Raw genomic sequence first — 18,832 nt, forward strand, 5'->3', positions numbered from 1 at the left:
TTTGATTGTAACCAACGCCATCTAGATTAAAATTCAATTATTGCATGTGACGATATCGGTTAACAATTATTATTAGTTAGCTTTCAAATCGTGGCCGTAGTGTAACACCATTTAACGTATACATTGTTAGTTAATATTTATAAAAATGATTCATATCAAAGTGTATATATTTTTAGTATTCACTTTCATTTATTGTCGTTTAGTCAGTCTACATTTTTTTAAATGCATAAAAATATTTTATAAGTATGCCAGACAAGTATGATTTTTTACGTGCTTGCATAAAGACACATGCTTTCTTACTCTTACAGTGTCAATACTCTACAGTAATATGGGTCCAGACTACAGGGAATTTGAGGGCGTGGAGCACAATTTCTTCTCCGTATTCTCCATATTCTTCCCCGCCGCCACCGGCATACTCGCCGGCGCTAATATATCTGGTGACTTGAAGGTTGGTTAAAACTTAATTATTGCTATAATAATTTACGGTTGATAGGAATTTATTTGTAGCTGTGTAAGGAGTTAACTTCAATAAGAATAATCTACGGTCGATATGAGTTTTATTTTTAACTGTATAAGTAACTTTGACAAAAATAATTTACACGTGATAGGAGTTTTATTTTTAACTTAGTAAGTTACGTTTGCTTTATGTCGCTACTTGATACTAGATGTCGTTACGTGTATGCAATCTTTAATCAAGAACTGTACAAGAATTATAAAATAATATAATATAAAAACAATTGGCATTGGCATTGGCAAAAAAAAAAGCAAAAATTGGCATTTTGGGGTGTTTCCAGTAATTTCTAGTAAACATATGAATCTGTATGCTAATACTCTATGTTAGTGGATTGTGTCTCAAACTTTTCTCACATTAAGAGGAGACTTGTGTAATGGGACATTATCGGAATGATTATTATATTTTTGACCTGGGATGATCTGTTATTAGATGAGATACTCATGTGAGTAGTACCAGTGTTAGTTTAACTCCGAAGCTCGTATTAGTCACGATTTTAGTTTCAATCCGAAGTTTGTACAAGTGTTCTTACCTCTTTAACATCTCTTACATCTTTAGTCTATTACATCTCTAGTATAGTCTCTTACATCTTTTATCTATACATATAAATAAAATTGGACTGTCTGTTTTTAATATTGAAATAACCGCTTTTTACTACATGCATATGATTAAACATACGATACACACACCAAAATAACATTTTTTACAATTTTAGTCTGTCTGTCTGTTTATTCAGGCTAATCTCTGAAATGGCTGGACCGTTTTTCTAGACTTATATTGGCAGGTAGCAGATGTAATACTTAGGCTATTTATATTTTAGAACTAGGTGTGCCCGTTTCTTTTTAACGGGTGAAACCGCGGGGCACAGCTAGTTACCAATGAATTGTTTTTTTAACCATTTCAGGACCCCCAAAAATCGATCCCCAAGGGCACGTTACTAGCGATTCTGTTAACGACGATATCGTACATGGTGATAGCGCTGTTGGCCGGCTGGTCCGTACTGCGCGACGCCTCGGGGGACCTCGCCGACCTCGCGGCGGGCACTCTGACCGCTTGCAGGGTTAATAACACCTGCAAGTACGGCTTGCATCATAGTAACGACGTGAGTTTACTTCGTTTGACATTTAAATAGATTATTCTTTATGTGTCTATTATGAGTATGCCCTTGTTTGAAAGTGATATTTCGTGAAGCCTTGTGAATATTTTGTTCATTACATTATAATCTTGTTTATAACATAAAAACAAATGAACTAGCATGATGTTGAAGGACCACTACAAGATACTTTCCTATAGATATAGATATAGACATTTGTTTCCAATTGGCTCCATATGGTATAAAGTCGAGTTTGAATTTGTAGGGTTTAGTAGGCAATGGAACTTACTTCTTGGGTGACAATGAGTCGGTGACTAAATTCAGATAGGCCAGTAATTGTATTTGTAAATGATGTAATTTATCTACAATCTACATGTTTATACTAATTAATAAAGAAAAAAGTTAAGTGTAATTATTTATGTCAATATGTCTCCATAGGTGATCCGCTTGATGTCGGGATTCGGTCCGCTGATCTACGGCGGGTGCTTCGCCGCCGCGCTGTCCTCCGCGCTCGCCTCGCTTGTCTCCGCACCTAAAGTATTCCAGGTAATCTAAATCTCTTGGATATATTATACAATTTACAACATTAATTGTAGGGTTTACATAATGTCACAATGTTAGTAATATTTTATGTACAATATATTGCTTACAATAAAATATAATCTATGAATCTATGTAATTTTCGCAACCAATATTGATTTCGTAAGTATTTAAGATAAGTATGTAAAAAAGCAAACCTAAAAATAAATATTTAATTAATGCTATTTCTTTATTTTTATGAATTTGGATTAAAGAAACGCCTTAACGGTATTGCTAGCATAAGTATTGTTATACAATTCCGTTAAAGTTGCATTTGTTATTTGAATGTTACAGGCTCTATGTCAGGATAAACTGTATCCTTACCTGGAGTTCTTCGCGAAAGGATACGGCAGCAACAACGAACCCGTTCGAGGCTACGTACTCACATTCATCATCGCCATTGCCATCATATCGATCGGTATGAAATATTTTTAACTTGGAAAAATTGTAATTATGTTATTGAATATGCCATTATTTTAATTTTTATCGTCAATAAGACAAAATATCAAGGTTTCTGACTTGTAATGGAAGACAAAAACCCAAAGTGGATAGCTATATTATGGTTTAATATTATAGTTATTAATATATTTTATGTGACTCATGTTCGGGTTTCTAATGTTTAAATTATATCGTAATTTTATTTCAGGTGGTTTGAATCAAATTGCTCCTCTCATTTCGAACTTCTTTTTGGCGGCGTACGCTCTGATAAACTTCTCAACATTCCACGCTAGTTTGGCCAAACCAGTCGGATGGAGGCCGACTTTTAAAGTAAGTATCGTATTTTCACTACTTACTATTTTTTTGAGTCTTTGAGACTGTGATGAGTTATGTGCCCAGTAATGGGACAGTAATGGGTTGAAGATGATGATTTTTTTTAATAATATAGTAGCAAAAGAGCATGCAGTCCACCTGATGGTTACTGCCACCCATAATCATCTGTAATCAACCCCAGATAGTATTAGATATTCTTAGATTAGATATTTCTGAGGTCGGCAGATGCGCCGCTACCCCTGAGGACTAAGCTGGAACGCTTCGGATAAGTAGTCTCTTACTGCACCCTTCCAACCAGAACTCAGAAGCGCTTAACACTGCTGTTTTAACTGTCTTTACAACTAAAAAATCTTGAATGCAAGTGACTATAATATCTTATATTAAATGAATATCGATTTTTAGATACAATATGACATGTATGAATAATTTTGTTTTACAATAGTTTCACGCATAAACATATCTATAATGTTTACCCTGTGTGTGCAGTTGTACAACATGTGGCTGTCGCTGCTGGGCGCGGCGGTGTGTGTGGGCATCATGTTCGTGGTGTCGTGGCTCACGGCGCTCGTCACCATCGCCGCGCTGCTCGCGCTCTACCTGCTCGTGTCCTACCGCAAGCCCGGTAACGTGTGGCGATTGACGCAAACTTGTTAATAGATGGCGTTACTTGTGTTGTGAAACACGCTATCGAAGTTTTTTAATATGTTGCATATTTACAAGTTTCGACCTGAGACTGTCATAGCGTAGCCGTTCAATAGGCATGGTCATTTAGACTAGTGGAAGATATTCCATTGCTTTTGTTTGCTTTCATCTTAGAGTGTGTATTGTAGTCATTGATTGTTTGTTAATTTATGCTTTTTCTACTTTTCTGCCACATTACGCATCTGTAATCGCTTATTGTTATAAAATAGATCTTATTTACTTAAATATTAGCCTCACCGGAAATCAGGAACTTTATGTACGGGGTAGCAGACTAGAAGTGTACAATATTAAATTTTGTTTGCAGATGTAAACTGGGGTTCGACCACGCAAGCGCAGTCGTACAAGACAGCACTCTCTGGGGTTCACACTTTGAACAGGGTCACTGAACACGTGAAGAACTACAGGTAGAAACTTCCTAATATTTTTTACATACTGTTCTAATCCTGGAGGATATGAAATAAAAAAATATTTGTAGTATATTTTTTTTATTTTGAATTTTTGTGATAAGTCTGTGATAGCAAAAATTGGAACGTACATAATTTAGTATATTGTAGAATTATTGTACTATATTAAAAGCCATATTAAATATGGTTTTTGTTTCAGACCACAGATTTTGGTTTTGACCGGCTTTCCTGGTGAAAGACCGATTCTAACTGACTTCACGTATCTTCTCACTAAAGGACTCTCATTGATGCTGTGCGGGCACATAGTACAGGTAAAGCAATGGGAAACTACAAGCTTTTTTCAAAATCCAGAGTATGTAATATTTATTTCATGGTACCAGGTTTATCAACGTTTGCTTAACATTACAAGATATTGAGTTACATGAACGCTGTTTTCCCCTTAGTTTTTTTTCTATTAATTTCTCAATTTTTTTTTTATAATATAAGAGTAGCAGGCGAGCATACAGTCCACCTGATGGTAAGTGGCTACTGCCGCCCGTGGACATCTGATATCAACCCCAGATGGTATTAGATATTCCTACCTGAGCCGGCCACAGATGCGCCGCTACCCCTGAGGACTAAGCTGGAACGCCTCGGAAAAGTCTGTCTCCCTTACCACATCCTTCAAACCGGAACACAGCAGCGCCTAACACTGCTGTTATTAGGTAGAAATAGATGTGGCGGTGGTGCCGCCGGAGTCGAGCCACAATGGGTTCTACCACCTTCAAATTCCCACATTAATTATTTATTACATGCTTCAAACAAATTTTATAGGTTAATAGTGCCTGTCCTCCAGAAGAAATATGTGTGGTAGCCAATCTAAATAATGTATGTGTCAAATCCTCCAATAGGATTGTTTGAAATCAATCAATAAATATTTTATTCAATACAATTTCCTTCACAGAAAATTAATCATAAAATTTAATACAATATTTTTTTTTTCAGAGTCAAATGAGCCACAGAACTAGGGAAGCTCTGACGAACAGAGCGTACTTCTGGTTCTCTAAACGAAAGATAAAGTCCTTCTACACCGTCGTTGATGACGTCAATTTTAAAGATGGCGCTAGTGCACTCATACAGGTAAAATTGCATCAGTCTAAAAGATCTTATGTAGAGCCACAGCTACTACTATTTTTGAGTGTCTCAATTATTTACTAATATTTGTTCAAAAGTATTACATATCTGTATTGGTAATAATAATTTTAATAAATATTTTCTATGAATATAAGTCGTAAAATATTAAAATTAGGTGGATTTTGCTCGGAAAATTGCCTTCGCCAGAACTTATTGAATCAATACTGAAATTATATTTATTTACAGGCTAGCGGTCTCGGTAAACTAAAACCGAATATATTAATGATGGGTTTTAAGGAAAATTGGCAGACATGTGACCGACAGGAGATAGTTGACTATGTTGAAGTCATGCAGTGAGTATGTTGTAAATATGTGTGTATTTTATATTGCAAAATATGATACTACCTATTAGACGTCTTTTCCGAATTTAAAGAATTAAACCTTTCAAAGAATTAATTGTTTATAGGACACAAGTAATTATGATCTGTAGTTGAACAACGAAGAGTCCTAGGACACTTTGTACATCTATGAATGACGATCGCATTCATCTAAGTCATAAAATCTAATGAAGCATCTGTTACATTTTATTTTCGAATATTGTAAGGCGTTTAAGCATGAATCAGACTGCTTGTACTTTCGGAGTAATAAATGCCTATTTCGTACGTTCGTAGAGTCCTCGTCAAACTGCTAGTCCGCTCTGTAGGTATATAGAAATGAGTCGGGTCGCAACAGCAAATTGTAGGTATTAGCGGGACAAACACAGTGCGAGACTGGCACTCTCTGCTGCCCGCTCTCGTCCACGTGGACATAGCGCAGTGTGTGCCCTTACGTTGCTACGGAGTATATGCTTGTAGTTGTGTTCGACCGCATTGGCTCTCTGACTACACCTGTGCACAAGAATTTCAGAGTGGACAAGAAGTTTGGCGCAGATACTATGAATATTATGAATTTCACGCGTACGAACTTCCATCGCTTTTTCATTAAATTTCGAAACTTTTCTTTTTATAATATAGGAGTAGCAGACGATCATAAAGTCCATCTGATGTTAAGGCACTTTTTATGTTTCCAGTAAAGCGTTAGACGTGCACATGGCGCTCGCAGTGCTTCGTGTGGAGGGCGGCCAGTACACGAGCGAGGCGCTGGACGACGACCTGCAGGCATACCTGCAGGATATGAACACCAAGGACCTCTCCGCTTTCTCACGTATGTAGCTTAGATAGTAGTGTTGTGGTTGGTTTAGTCATATGTATTGTATACTCTAGATAACGTTATGGTTGGTTTTATTCATGTTCATGTGGATGTAAGTTCAGTGGGTTGGTTGGTACTGAGTTTAGTAGGTTATAAATAAAATGGGGTTAGTCTAGTTGATAAAAGGATGATCGCGTATATTGATATTTTGAAAGAGTTTTTAAATGAACGCCATTTTTTTTACTTCCTAAGATAGAATAAAAAAATGGCGTTCGTTTAGAAATTCTTTATTTTTTTGCATGTTGTAATTCTTATGAATAAATGATGTAACGCTTCGTCGAGTATTATGTCGTTCAATAAGGATTTCAACTGCAAATCTAGAGAATAGTATATGAAATCTGTTTATTACAGTAAAAATATGAATAGTTGTTAAAAATCCGTGTATTTGAAGGATTCAGACTCGAATTATTGAAGGATTTTATTCATTAAGTGGAGGTTAAGAAACATTTCATGATAACAAAAGATAATTAAGTTGGTTAAGGATTTTAGCTTTTATTATTTTCTTATTTAAACATTGTAACATCTTTATGTTATGATTAATACTTTCATAAGTCCATTCTCATTTAGATACTACTACATCCAATAGTGAAACCTAATGATATTTGTGCTAAATGTAACCTCTTGCTCCTATTTCATAAACGCCCAATAACTTTATTTTAAATATTGTGTACCTTTTCAGTTTATCATTAACTTCTTTTATTTTGAGAGGGTTAAAATATGGTAATTGAGGGGTAGAAACGGTCACATAGTATGGGTACTTTCCGTAATATGGTCGTGGGTACAAAAAACGAGCACATAAAACACCCATACCAGAAAACTAAATTTTTCATTTATGTACATATCTATCAAGAACGCAAACTGCGTTCTGAGTTCTAGTATATTTACCACTTTACCTACCAGTCAATACGTAACATATTGTAATAGGTAAGAACAACGAGTGTTTCTGAGCGTTTATGAAAAAGGAGTCAAATCTAATTCCCCCATATCATATAGCTAAGCTAATGTGTATAGTGTTTAACACGATTTCCATGTGCCCATGCCATTCCGTGTTTGTGCTCACCCCGGCAACGCCGCAGGTTCCATGGGCGACAGCTATAAGGGATCCAAGTCAACTGAAAGTCTCAACACGCATTCGAGAGGTAAGTTTTGTATTATCAATGTATTTTTTGTGATATTCCATAATCCTCCTATGCATTAGCGGTTTATCTGTAGGGCGACTAATGTCTGCCATACACGATACGGTGCTTCGGAGAAGTCTTATCTGTTCAGGTATGCCTGAGCAGGTACACCGGATTGTGTGTAATAGACCTGTGCAGTTTTTTAAACCTGCGCAGGCGACCGGTACAAAATCAATAATCGGTACGTCATCGTGTCCAATTGATGCCATCGCTACAGAACTGTATGTCATATGGTACATATTAGTGAATGCAATCCCGACTCGAGATCGTAAAGTCGAGATCCCGCGGGATTAGAAATCACAATCTCGCGGGATCCCGAGATTTTCGGGATCTCGTCTAGTTGTAGATGTAGCTAGCTGCTGAGAAGGCCCTCTCCGACTCAACACTGGTTGGCAACAGCGTGATTAAACAATTATGTACAAACTGCAAATATCTCCTCCACAATCCCGTCAATCTCGAACGAGATCTCGTCATATTATGCTTCGGGATTGATCCCGAAAAAATACATGGGATCTCGCGAGATCGGGATCCCGCGAGATCGGGATTGCATTCCCAAGTACATACACGCTACCATACACGCAACCAACGTGTGGTTGACCTGTACAGGCAAACCTGCGCAGTTAAACCGTCCGGTAGACCGTAGCGTGTATGGCTTACATAACTGCGCAGCTAGCGGGTTTTCTGTTTTAATATACAATAGCTTGTGATTGTATACACTTAATCGTCACAAAATGAAGAGAAGATACTACCCGCTGTATAGTCACCCCCGCGATGAACCCGCTAGTGCGTAGAAGGGCTTTAATTATACTTTTGAATTGTGTAATATGAGGTTCATTGTAGGAATAATTAAATTGCTTAAGGATGGGAAGTGTTCCTGAAACTACATTCTGGTGTGATGCAAAGGGGAAGAGTTCTGTGACGTCACATGTTCTAATTCGAATGATTTACATTGAACTATTTTACACGTCATTAACACAATATGATAATTCATAAAAAATGTGTTAATGTTTATGTTATTGGTCACTATGGGTTATGGATATTTGCAATATTTAAAGTATGTTATATTTAGGTACGTACGAAAAATATGAAAATAATTTGTCCTTATATTAAGTGGTGAGTATTCGTTTAATGTTTTGTGTCCACATCTCATGTAATGTTTTCCACTAGCTCCTAGTGATACTCATTGTTTATTAATAGCCTATACTTCATAGACATCTTACTCACCTGGTATGGGTTACTGGATAATTTTACACGGGCAATATGTCAGGCAATATAAGGCAGGCAGGCAGGCAGGCAAACTAATGTTCATTTAATATTCTCTATTAGGTAGCAGTATGTCAGACGTGTCACTCGGCTCTCCAGATCTGAGAAGAGTCGTATCACCTGATCCAGCTGCTAATAAAGAAAAACCTGCTCAGAAGGAAAGGTAGGCAAGAGTATAATGTTTTCCAATAAATAAATAGTAAAAACTTTTCAAAATAGTAAAATGGATTGCGGCGAAACTCCGGATTTCGTCAATAGATGGCGCTACATGACTCTGAACGGATGTGATAACATTCTGAAATTATTTAATTAATTGTTTAATTAATTAATTGGTTGTTTATTGCTATCGATGTTGCATTGCATCTGGCCTATATATAAGAACTAAGAATCACACTATATAATCAATTACTTTTAGATCACACAGCCTCAATGCAGCAACTTTAATTCATTATTTAAATGTTTGAACTAAGTATATATCTAGACTTCTCAGCGTGTCAGATCCGAAGTGACCACCCCCGAAGGTGTCTTGTCATACTAAACGTGTATAGAACCATAACAATGTCCATTTCTGTTTGTCGAACAGCAAGAGTTTAGGCGAGTTGCTACGTCGCGGGCGCAGCGCTCGCCGCGCGTCGTCGTTCACATCGGTAGAGCAGTTCACGCGGCGCCAGTCCGGCACTGTCGACGTCTGGTGGCTCTACGATGACGGAGGTACGACTCAGGGGGGTACCAGCGGACTAAGGGAGGGGGGCGGAAGGGGCGCCCCTGGTCCCCGATCCTGGGGGGCCTCAGAATACATTTACTAAAAAAGGCCATATTTTTCTGTGAATAAGAATCTATGACACATTTGTAATTTTGTAAAATCAAATCAACTTTTTATACTGGGGGCCTCCATTCAACTTTCCGCCCCGGGCCTTCAACAATCATTGTCCGCCACTGCTGACTTGTACACTGTAAAGAGCGTCATATACAGGGTGAACTTTTCAAATAGGCCTTCAAGGCCAAATCTGAAACTATAAGGATTAACGAAAAATGCTGAAAGGAGTTACGAGGCCATTTTTTATAAAAACTAAAACTGCATCATTAGATTTTTAAAAAAGTTTGGAAAATCCAAAAGTGCACGCCTCATAATCTAATTTTTTTTTTTTACAATGAAATTGATTATTTGTAAAAGTGTATATTTTATAAATATACAAATATACAAATACACTCGTTCTCATGTGCCAAGTTCTTGTACTGTCTCAAGATCTTTCACGGTGTCACTACTGTTGAATTGAGTGGTAATTTAAATTAAAAATTTAAATAATAATAAATGGAGTAAAGGAGATCCAGGTGACAAGTATAGTGTAGTATAAAGAAGCAACATGTGAATTTAAAATCGTTTTGTTTAAAAAATTCAAAATTTTAGAGGCTCTTTATGAGAAAGCTGTTAAATGCTCAATAACAATCGACTCAAATGAAAACAATTTGTAATCACACCCACCTCCACCCTCATTCCACCACTACAAATCTATCGAAAGTTTTAACCTAGGTAATTAATTAACAAATTAAGAGCAGAGCACGAAAATAGAAAAACACCTCAATAGTCAATGTAACTTTACAGTGTCTTGTAAATAAGTACCATTTATAGATATCAGATGGAGTTATATTCACGAGGTTACAACTTAAGATTTTACATTTGACTTTTTTTTTTTTAATTTTTTATTATTTATTTCTATTCAATAAACAAATAAAAAAAATGATTTTAAAGAAGTTTAGCAATTTTTTTTTGATTGTTGTTGTATTAGTTTTTTATAAATAATAACTTAATGACAGTGAATTAAACGCTCATATTGACTAAGAAATTATTTCGTGTGTTACTTTAGATAATTAAAAAAAAAAATATTCCGATACGATCATTTTTTCGACCAATTTTGATGCCACATAAACCCGTCCATACACGGACGTCCAGAATAGATTATGTTTAATATTATTATTTACTATGTTAAACAAAAAAATTGTTATTAAAATATATTTTATGTGCCTGATAAATTATTTGACTTGATATTAGTGCACTCAAATTAACCTATAAGTGCAATATAAATAACAAAAAATCAATTTCAGTTTCGAGAAAACTGCTTTTTTTGAAATGTCGAGAGTAGAGCACAACCTCAACGCTTCGCTTATGAGGCGTGCAATACCTTTTCCCCTATCCAGAAATCGAACGAGTACATTTTGAAAAAAATACACCCTCTAAATTATTCCACTATCTGATAGTGTCGCTTATAAGGATCAAATTCTGAGACTGACACACTGAGATTCGAAAATGAACTTTTAATAGAGCCTTGATTTCATTGCAATGAATTCGACAATTGCAATTTTTATTGTGTTCGTGAATTGTTTACGTTAATGGTTGTTTTATTGATTTCATAATCTTTCTAGTTTCATGTTAGATAAGATACGTATCTTGCAATAAATGAATGTCTTCATAAGTACTATTATGTGTTATATTGAATGGCTAATATAATTATTTTGTTTCGTCTTTTTAATGTAATCTAATCACATATCACAGGGCTGACACTCCTGTTGCCGTATATATTATCGACGCGTCGTGCATGGTCATCTTGCCCACTACGAGTGTTCACACTGGCTAATAAGAACACAGAACTTGAAATTGAAGAAAGGAAGTTAGTATAGCAGATACTCATATATTTTTTTACTTATATTGTCTATAACTCCTTGTTTGTGTTTATAGCTGAGTCCAGGTTTAATTCTTCTACTGGGAGACGCCACGAGGAAACCCCGTAATATTACTTAAGTATGAGTTAGTGGGCGTACTTTTGGGTTATTTCAAACCACCTCTGCGACGTTTTAAAGCCTAGTCAATGATAACAAACGTGACCGATGGCTGAATGTGCCGACTGAAAAACCGACTTAAACTGCAGTGCTGGAAAATAATAATTGCTTTCCACAATGATCCTCACTAGTTATTAAAATCCCGAGTCATTTTCGCTTTTAAGTTTTTGAAATAATAACCAAGTTTTAATCAAATATTTTTTTCTGATGTGTACCATCCCTTCTGCTATGGGAACGTTTTTAATAATATTATTTCTTACAGCATGGCGTCCTTGTTATCGAAATTCCGGATCGATTACTCGGCGCTGAAGATGATAGCTGACGTCACGAAAAAGCCCAAAGACAGCACTCTCGCGTACTTCGACAAACTAATCGCACCTTTTAGAACGCCGGACGACAATAATGACAATAGTAAGTGTGTTATTTGTTATTTAGCGTATTTATCGATCGCAGACCAATTTATAAAGTCTGTCGTGATATCGATTACAAGTGTTTATTTGTTCGTAAAAGAGATCGTTATATCTATTACTAGTAACATTTGAATTAAGGTATACATTTTTAATTAAGTAAGATAAATAATTAAAAACGTAAATATATAATTATTTTATATAAAGCAACACGTAATTACACAGTATATGGTACCTCAGTATTTTATATAGGAACAATAGAAGTTCTTAACGAAATAAGCTTAAACGTGCTGTGGCGTACACGAATGCCCATTATTAGTAAATAGTAATAAATGTATGTAATGTTTTGACCTACTAAATATACATTTGACAATTACTATTAATAAGGTACTACCCGATTTCTAGTAACATCATGGGGGTAAAAGTGATATTTGATATTACACTCCTACTTTTTTATTTCTCATATGGAATTGGCAAAAAAGTTTAACTTGAATGATCTTTTTTTTTTATAATATAAGAGTAGCAGACGAGCATGCAGTCTACCTGATGGTAAGTGGCTACTGCCGCCCATGGATATCTGTAATCAACCCCAGATAGGATTAGATATTCCTACCTGAAGTCGGTCACAGATGCGCCGCTACCCTTGAGGACTAAGCTGGAACGCCTCGGCAAAGTCTGTCTCCCTTACCACACCCTTCAAACCGGAACACAGCAGTGCCTAACACTGCTGTTATTAGGTAGAAATAGGTGTGACGGTGGTGCCGCCGGAGTCGAACCACAAAGGGTTCTACCACCTTCAGATATTGTGGGAAACTAAATTAAATTAACTTGTGCGTTTGTCGTCACCAGTGGGCATAACCGACGCGGACCTCCTCTCGGCCCACCTTTGAATTTAATAACGTGAATTATTTTTTGAAGGTGGTAGAACTCTTTGTGGTTTGACTCCGGCGGCACCAACGCCACACCTATTTCTGCCTAATAACAGCAGTGTTAAGCGCTGCTGTGTTCTGGTTTAAAGGGTGTGGTAAGGGAGACATACTTTTCCGAGGCGTTCCAGCTTAGTCGTTAGGGGTAGCGGCGCATCTGGGACCGACCTCCGGTACGAATATCTAATCCTATCTGGAGTCGATTACAGATGTTTATGGGCGGCAGTAGCCACAGGTGGACTGCATGCTCGTCTGCTACTCCATATTATAAAAACAAAAAAAACAGTAAGTGTCTAATCGGTGTGTGACTAAGCCTTGTGTGGTACCCAGTGGGCATAACGGACGCGGACCTGCTGGCGGCGCGCGAGCGCACGCACCGGCACCTGCGGCTGCGCGAGCTGATCGCGGCGCAGTCGGCGGGCGCGCGGCTGGTGTGCGTGACGCAGCCCATGCCGCGCCGCCGCGCCGTCGTGCCGCCGCCGCTCTACCTCGCCTGGCTCACCGCGCTCGCCACCGCCGCCGACCGCGTGCTGCTCGTGCGCGGGAACCACGCCGCCGTGCTCACCTTCTACTCGTAACCTGTCGACGTCAGTGACGTCACTCCTCTAGTGACACGCGTCGCCGTGCTGTACTCGTAGTCTACTCGTAACCTGTGCACACCACTGGCGTCACTCCGCTAGTGACACGTGCGCGGCAGCTACGTCGCCGTGCTCAGATTCTATTCGTAACATGTACACACTCCTGACGTCACTTTTATAGTAACAGGTGCCGTAGTAACGGCAACCACGCCGCCGTGCTCGTCTTCTACTCGTAACACCACTGACGTCATTCCGCTAATAATATACGTATAGTCCGCGCCAAACTGCTAGTCCGCTCTGAAGTTGTTACACGCGGGTGTAGCCAGAAAGTTAATGCGGTCGAACATAACTTGTTTCTATATTCACAGCGGACTGGAAGTTTGGCGCGGACTCTAACACACGTACACGACACGTCACTCCGCTAGTAACACATGTACGCGGCTAACATCCTGCCGTGCCGTATACATCTTCTACGCGTAAACTACGAACACACCAATTAATCTCATGCCGTGTATAGTAAATATAGGCGACCGCCAGGAGCCACTGCTAGGAACTACCAAGAAAGACGACTAAGTTTATATACATATATGAATTTTTTTATTTGATTTCCCTGCGCGACAAGAACTAGGTGCTCACGCCAGGTGCGATGCAAAAATCTTTTTTTCGTTGACTTATTTGCAATAGAAAAGTATTGCACTATGTAATGAAAAATCTGCCCGCATAATACATAAAAAATGTATTTTTAAAATTTTCTCAAATCCAATTGACCTGTAAGTTAAATGTTACGCGAGTGCACGAAATGGGCGTCTAACTCGCGCTTTCAGTCTGTTGCACGCCATGGACGCCCGCGGCAACAGACGGAATGTATTGGCAGCGCTCAACTGATTTTGAAAAACACTATATTAACGGGCGCCCACCATACCTCACGCGTACCCTATTTCATATTTTTTTCCAATACATAATGTAAACATTAATAAACGAAATAAAAAGAAACATTTTATATTTGTTCGCTACCAATTCAGCAATATAATAAAAAATCAAATGTTTCCAGTCGCGTGGTTCCCAACAACAGTGATAGAATATTACATACCTTATACCCTGTAAGTACAAATAATTAATTTATATAACCAGTTTAAATTATTCTAATAGTTAAATATGATATGAATAAAATTCCAATGATTATATTTAAGGGTGCTTCCACAACCATGATCCACCAAAATGTGAGATCAACCGCCGTTTGGTTTATCAATTTTTATAAGACCAAAAAACTCACGGGATTAACATGGCATGTAAATGGTAATCGACCATTTATAGTATAATTTTCGATCGAATATTTAAATTGATCAATCGATGGCAGTTGATATGATCCGACGTTGACCGCTTGGATGTGGCAACACCCTTATTATTGTAAGTTACATTAATATTATAACCAGTATAAATGAATATCAATAATCCCTTCATAGTTGTTAACTGTTAACTGCTTCCCTTTACCTCGTAGTTCATACCCTTGATACCATTGTTCCAGCTATTCTCCTTAATATTGGAAATATTGTGATAGGAAAAGACAAAATATTCAATAGCTTAGACATTTATTGAGATTATGAAGAAGGGTTACTCTTTACGTAAGAAAAATCTTAATTAAACTTTTGATATAAATTGTATATCGAAATTTTTGAACTTTATATGTTGTACCTTTGTACTATACTTCCTATTTAGAAGTGCCTATTAATTTGTATGTATGTATTTTTATATATATATTTATACATGTACAATGTTTTATTAGATATATAAATAATTGTATAGAATTGTTATATTATATTGATATTGATATATATTTTTTGTAATATTGTTTTACAATTTCTAATCGGTTTCTTTCGGTTTTGAAAGAAATCTTTTTGGATTATATATTGAATTAGTAGTGTATAATATTTGTGTTCGAATTTTTTCTAATCTTTGTAGTAAAATTTTGAGATTTTTCTACTAAAGATGTCTTCTTTCCTATCTTGCTTTCTTATCCGTGTTGTGTGGTTGACGATTTAAAAAATGCGTTATATTTGAATTAAAAGTTAAGAGATATCGTAATTAAAATTGGAAGATAAAATTAATTACTCAATTTGACAAAAAAGTGATAAGAAAAATCTCTCGGAATCGCCGCAAGCGATTTTGTTTAAGGTTAAAATCGATTTGTTTGGAATTTGTTTGTAAAGTACGTGATCGGCGGACGATTGCTAAATTACATTAAAGGTTTATTTCTGCAAGACTTACAAATCGAGGTAAGATTAGAAATTTAACTAAAATGACTAATTGTTTTTTTTTTAATTTATAATTCAGCTTTTCATGGTAAGTAAATATCTAAATCTGCGGGAGGTGGCTATTGTTTTTTTGTCATGTTTCGGAATCGTGAACGAATCTACATTTTATTTGTTGTCTAATAGTCACCAGCCTATGGACAATTGAAGCTAAATCAATCATAAGGTATATCTAAAGTTTGTAAGTTCTATATGCGTCGTTGCCCTTCAGGACTAAATTGGTACATAGTAGGCAATTGTCTTCTGATTACTACGATATGTATTGTGAGTGTATGAAGTATATTTATTTTTATAGGAGTATACTGTTCTTTAGCGTTAACAAAATTGACATTTTTTTGTGTTTTACCAATTGGAATCTCTGTAAAATAGTTTTGTGAGCGTTTGCATATTTCGAATATTCTTTTGACCTAAAATAGATCTAATTTTATAAGTTATTTAAGTTTAGGTATTTAATGAATAATGAATACTAACTGTCGATTTAGCGCAGCTTTGTTTATTTATTTAATAAAATTATTGTCAAAACAATTAAGTTGTAATAATAATTCAGTAAAACATCGTCGCCTTTATTTAAAACGCAAATAAGAATGCATAATAATTAATTATTAAATACATATAAGAAATAAAATTTGACTACTAAATAACTAAATTTATATTTAGTTGACAAGAGTAGAAAAATTACACAGTAGTGAATAATTTATTGCATAATCTTAATTTAATTATATTATTTTCAACACTTGCTACATTTTTCTCAATATCTGTGTACGCTTGACTGACAATACCATCAAGCATTAAATTCGCTCTTTGTGGCATCTTGAGTATTTAAGAGATGACGAATTAAATAAAAAATACAGACGGACTGCATTCGAATTTGCTACATAAATATTTTTATGCACTATAATATATCAATGAGATTTTTTTTTAATTTTTAATATGCGACTTTTTTCTACTGAATTAAAACTAAAAATGTGACATGTTAATTTTATTCGAACAATGTAATAATAATGACTAACCGTAAAATGTAATGTAATGATGAACTAGACCAAGCTATTATGTTTTGTACCTGATCTATATTATTTCAGGAGTCTCCCTGTTACCATGAATATTAATTTATTTTTTGACCATTTTAATTTACTACAATGATTTAAGGCGCCTCAAATGAAACGTACTATATTTGAATCAAATCAATTGTAAAAAAATATGATTACAGAATCTCTGAATAAACACAGTAAAAAATGCGTTAAGTAGCCAATCAACATCATTCAACCATATTGGTCTATATTTTTAACATTCTGTCGTTTCATGTGTGGTCGCCCTTACTAGCATAATTTTATTGAAGTTGTAAAACCAAATAAAATAATTGAAGTGAACAATGAAAGTTTATCTTTGAAACGTTTTTTTTATCTGTTCCTTATGATAATAATTTGTGTGTGAAACAAAGATTTATTGTATTATGTCTGAAAAAAGGTATATTTTAAAACATACTTTAGAAGGGGTTGTGATTTAGTATGGATGTTGAAGTTCGAAGGATTCATTATGAAGATGATGAAGTGAGGATATATATTCTACCTAGAGCTATCATAATTCACGAAGATCGTTATTATATTTTAGTTCGTTCGTTTTTTTAGTTGTAGCAGGAATGATGTTTTATTAAGGGAATAGATTGAGAGAGAGAGTGTAGAGTGGTGTAGCAATAGTAACTAGATTTTTTTATCTTTAACGTCTCCCTATCTAGCGTTGGGTATGGTCAGGAGTGACTGTGCATGCCGTAATTTTAGCGTATTATTCCAAAAAGATTGACAATTAAGTGGGTTCAAGGGTTATCAAACCTATTGGAAACATCGATTGAACGTCCTTTTCGTTCTTAATTGATTTGTTATTCGGGCATACTACAGCCAATATTACTGGACTAATAGGCCAATACTACTGGACCAATTCAAGATGTCACGGTCCATCATTTATAAACTGCGTTTAGCGTTGTTTAACTGAATTACTCTTGAAATACTTGAGTGAGTCTTCAGACTACATCGTTAATATGAGCCGCAGACACGCAAATATTGCATTTTTGTACCATAAGCAGCATTGACAAATAGTACGGAGCGTGTCCTATGCTATTATTCGTTTTCTAAACTGCGATCGGCATTAACGCAATTATCTCAACGAGTTTCTGAGCGAGTGGCGAGACAGTGGTCAGTCGGCAGTCGACTCGCGAGCGTCGGTGGCAGCGCCCGTGTTGATAGCGAATACCGAATCGAAGTTCCCGCGCATACGCCCTAAATACGAAAAAGTGGTATAACAACTTTGTGCTCTTTAGTAGTTCTCTTGTGTTTCAGTGTGACCGTGTTATTATTTTACTGACCAGTGGTCGAAGCGGATCTGAGGGCGGAGGTAAACATGTGATTTTAATTTTAAGCACGTTTCTGAATGATTTTATGGCTGCCGACGAGAGCGCAGATGCTGCGTGTTGTTTGTAAACATTGCTTTGATTGGGAGAATCAATTCATGCGGGAATTTACTATGCTATTACTTACTTACAATATGTTGTGCTTGGACACTTTGTTAAGAAGTTAAATATACAGAGTATTTTTCATTTATATTAGAATTATAATAAAAAAAATATGGTAGCACTTTTCTTATAAGTAAATCGATTTTTTAATAAATTGCACATATTATCTATTTGTTGATTCCTATTTAGGTAAATTATAGAAATTACTCATTATATTTATGCTGTTTACGGTTTCAGAACAAAAGGTCAAATCTAAAAGTGCATAACGCACAATCTAATTAGTCATTGAGCACCACGTTGAGAGATAATATTTTAAATTAACATAAGTAATCAGTAATTAGTTAAGCGTAATTTACGCATTGTCTCGAGAGTGATCACCATAATTATTGTCTTTTTTTGGCGATTAGTCTAA

General features: G+C 36.1%; 2 protein-coding genes across 6 annotated transcripts in view; both read left to right on the top strand.

Annotated features, from left to right (window-relative positions):
• The window catches only part of Ncc69 (sodium chloride cotransporter 69), a 43,315-nt gene extending 26,023 nt beyond the window's left edge, over positions 1-17,292 (top strand). For 3 of the 4 annotated variants that reach the window (XM_073082150.1, XM_073082153.1, XM_073082154.1), the window contains 17 exons: positions 309-448; positions 1,416-1,613; positions 2,043-2,150; positions 2,478-2,601; positions 2,830-2,951; positions 3,441-3,576; positions 3,961-4,060; positions 4,260-4,371; positions 5,045-5,179; positions 5,420-5,526; positions 6,243-6,376; positions 7,498-7,560; positions 8,926-9,025; positions 9,446-9,573; positions 11,414-11,528; positions 11,960-12,108; positions 13,361-17,292. In XM_073082150.1, coding sequence (XP_072938251.1) covers positions 309-448; positions 1,416-1,613; positions 2,043-2,150; positions 2,478-2,601; positions 2,830-2,951; positions 3,441-3,576; positions 3,961-4,060; positions 4,260-4,371; positions 5,045-5,179; positions 5,420-5,526; positions 6,243-6,376; positions 7,498-7,560; positions 8,926-9,025; positions 9,446-9,573; positions 11,414-11,528; positions 11,960-12,108; positions 13,361-13,608 — 2,219 coding nt within the window. In that variant the 3' untranslated portion in view covers positions 13,609-17,292. The remainder of the gene's footprint in view (positions 1-308; positions 449-1,415; positions 1,614-2,042; positions 2,151-2,477; positions 2,602-2,829; positions 2,952-3,440; positions 3,577-3,960; positions 4,061-4,259; positions 4,372-5,044; positions 5,180-5,419; positions 5,527-6,242; positions 6,377-7,497; positions 7,561-8,925; positions 9,026-9,445; positions 9,574-11,413; positions 11,529-11,959; positions 12,109-13,360) is intronic. The other variant, XM_073082151.1, reaches the window with a different exon arrangement.
• A 759-nt stretch (positions 17,293-18,051) lies between these two features.
• The window catches only part of LOC140749123 (uncharacterized), a 78,947-nt gene continuing 78,166 nt past the window's right edge, over positions 18,052-18,832 (top strand). For both annotated transcript variants that reach the window (XM_073082148.1, XM_073082149.1), the window contains exon 1: positions 18,052-18,302. The gene's annotated coding sequence lies outside the window, so the exon portion shown is untranslated. The remainder of the gene's footprint in view (positions 18,303-18,832) is intronic.

The sequence above is a fragment of the Epargyreus clarus genome, unplaced genomic scaffold (assembly GCF_041222505.1).
Source record: "Epargyreus clarus isolate Ecla_fem2 unplaced genomic scaffold, WU_Ecla_fem_2.2 ptg000017l, whole genome shotgun sequence".
Taxonomy (NCBI): Eukaryota; Metazoa; Arthropoda; class Insecta; order Lepidoptera; family Hesperiidae; genus Epargyreus; species Epargyreus clarus.